The sequence below is a fragment of the Emiliania huxleyi genome (assembly GCF_000372725.1).
Source record: "Emiliania huxleyi CCMP1516 chromosome Unknown EMIHUscaffold_1873, whole genome shotgun sequence".
Classification (NCBI taxonomy): Eukaryota; Haptophyta; order Isochrysidales; family Noelaerhabdaceae; genus Emiliania; species Emiliania huxleyi.
In genome coordinates this window covers 1-2,590 of record NW_005200719.1, presented here as the reverse complement: position 1 = coordinate 2,590, position 2,590 = coordinate 1, and the positions used below count along the sequence as shown (strand labels likewise).

General features: G+C 59.5%; 2 protein-coding genes across 2 annotated transcripts; one reads left to right on the top strand and one right to left on the bottom strand.

The window, feature by feature from the left end:
• Positions 1–416: 416 nt before the first annotated feature.
• Positions 417–797, top strand: EMIHUDRAFT_253740 (hypothetical protein; the record flags this gene model as incomplete). The annotated part of the gene is made up of 1 exon (XM_005782680.1): positions 417–797. The coding sequence occupies one exon, from the start codon at positions 417–419 to the stop codon at positions 795–797; it is 381 nt and encodes a 126-aa protein (XP_005782737.1).
• A 351-nt stretch (positions 798–1,148) lies between these two features.
• Positions 1,149–2,419, bottom strand: EMIHUDRAFT_253739 (hypothetical protein; the record flags this gene model as incomplete). The annotated part of the gene is made up of 3 exons (XM_005782679.1): positions 1,149–1,184; positions 1,314–1,420; positions 1,450–2,419. 3 exons carry the CDS (start codon positions 2,417–2,419, stop codon positions 1,149–1,151), a joined length of 1,113 nt encoding a protein of 370 aa, XP_005782736.1.
• Between the last annotated feature and the right edge of the window lie 171 nt (positions 2,420–2,590).

Sequence of the window (2,590 nt, the reverse complement as noted above, 5' to 3'; positions counted from 1 at the left end):
ACCCACCTGTAACATCACATAAAAGTATTGCTAAAAATCTCTCTCTCTCTCTCTCTCTTGCAATCTCTCTCTCTCTCTCTCGCTCGCTCGCTTGCTCTCTCTGTTGGTGTTGCGCCTTTTTAGTTGCTTGCTCAAATCACAAATGGCGTCCACAAGGTGTGCAACACACTCTCTCACATGACAAGCGATCCCACGACAGCGATACTAAAAGAAATCGCTTTCCGCTCCCCACCTCTCCGGTCACTCATCATCGGCTGAGACCTCTCAGGCCTGTCCGCCTACCCCCGCGCTTTCGCTGCAGGCGTGGGCCGAGCAGATGCTCGAAAGTGGATCGCTGTGTGGTACGTTAGTTCCGCCACTGAAAAAGAAATCCAAAATATCGCCGGTGTGGGGGTGCGGCGGCGCGAGCGAGCGCGATGCCAGTCTCGACCTTAGGGCGATCTGTCCTCACCGTGGGCTGCTCCGCGGTCTACATGTACCACGTCTATTCGAACATGCCTGAGGAGCGGCAGGCGGCGATCCAGGAGGCTGGCTGGAAAACTGTCGGCTCATTCACCGACGACCCTTACGGCAGCACCGAGCGCCTCGTGAAACGGGTCGGGGGAGGGCTTGGCCAGCAGGAGGCCTCGCTTATCTTTGCCTGTGTCTGCTGCAAGATCCTCGCCGTGATCTTCCGTCGGAAGCACGAGCGCTCTCTGGCGGCGGAAGAACAGCCCGCAGAGGAAGAGGAGGCCGAAAAGCCAGCGGCCGGCAGGCGGCCAAAGAAGGGGAAGGCGAAGGATGCGAAGAGCTCCTAGGGCCTCGACCAGCCCGTACATGTGTAATCCTCTCTTTGCACCCACCACCTTTCGTGAGATGTCGCGAAAGACGGGGTTGGCGGGGCCTATTTTGACGGCGTTTGCTGGGCGTTTGAGCTCTGTCCTCTCCGTGTAGACTATAGCTCTCATCACAACACAGCGTACACACCTCACAAAAAGGCGAGACCCCGGTTTCACATTGATTGAGCTTGCTGTCCCTGACCTCATAAGGATGTGTGGTGCTGTTTTTGCCGGAGGACGCCCCTAGCCATGGCCGGAGCCCTTTTTTGCTGCCCCTCTTTGCTCCCTTTTCCCTCGCCGCGCAAGCCCCTTTTGAAAACTTTTATTTTGTTATATTAAACCCTTTTTCGTCACAACCGCACAAATCTAGCGGTTGATCAATGATAAGACACAAGAATTTTCCAACGAAACTCTCTCTCGCACAACACTAGGCACGGGACTGGCGCGCACTGGCACACTAACACAGAAACAAGAAACTCAGAGTCGAATACACACCTCCCTTCCCGTCCCGCCGAGCACTGTGCACGGCGGCTCCGCGCAAAAGGCGGACCGATTCGTGTTGAAGTTGCAGCGGCCCTCCCCCAAGTTGGTAGCCCAAACGCCTTGCGCGCGAAGCGACCGAAGAAGGCACGCGGCCCGCACTCTCCGCCCGCTGCCGGGATCTCGGCGTAATGTCCCGTGCATATGTTGCCGTGCGCGTGGCAGTGCGGCTTGCCATACGCTACATCTGTGCGCACGGTCCGCGCGTAGCGCCACGAGTACGCGGTCGCGATGTGGTCGGGGCGGAAGTTGGCGGCGGTCGCTCGAAACCACGCCAGGTCATCGTCGGTGGCGTCCGAGTCGGTCGTGTACCGGCACTCGAAGGCGGTGAGCACCTCGAGGGCGGGATCGAGGTTACCGGCGAGGTATGCGCGCTCATAGTGCAGGAAGCGCGAGACGGGGTCCACGGTGGCTCCACCCCAGCGCTGCTGAATCGGAAGGGCGTGCTCCACCGCCGTCCCGAGCGCGAGCCGGCCGAGGATGTTGGAGGGGGAGCGGTCGTCCCAGAACGGCTCGGCGCCGCTCGCTTCGCCATCGGCAGAGAGGCTATCGCTTTCCTGGATGATCTTGGTATAGATCTCCATCGCCTGCCCGTACCTGCCTCCTGCTGCGCCGCCCGCGACGAGCATGTCCCGCATAAGACGAGGGCTGAGTAGCAGTCGTCCCAAAAGCGTTTCCTCTTTTGCTCCCCGCACTGCATACCTCGCTAGACCACTTGGCGTGGCTTGGCGGAGCACTGCGCACGTCACCATGGCGGCATCGAGGCCACCCGGCACGAAGCTATCCGGCAGCGCCAGAAAGGCGCGCACTTTGGCCTGCGATAGCACTCTCTGTGCCAGGGTGAGCACATGCGCCTCGCTGCCGTTGCCGGCAAAGCTCCGGTACGCAGCCATGAACGCGTCCGCGTCCGCTCCTGGGATGGGAGGAATGCTGGCATTGACCCTGGCGCAGCTGGCATCCTCGAGGGCCTGATAACCCCTCTCGATGCGCTGGTAGCGGGGAGGCGAGAGGTCGGGAGGCGAGGGGCCAGAAGGCGAGGGCGGAGACGAGAGTCGCAGCATATACACACTTGTGTGCATCGGAGGCTGCTCCCGCCGCCGACTTTGACCATCCAAAAAACAATTTTAAAGCTTGATAAGAAACATGAACCTGCACAGATAGGTTGATAAGAAACAAGCAGCTCACTGTTGTGTTGAGGGTGTGAATTCACAGACCTTGACAAACACTCTCTC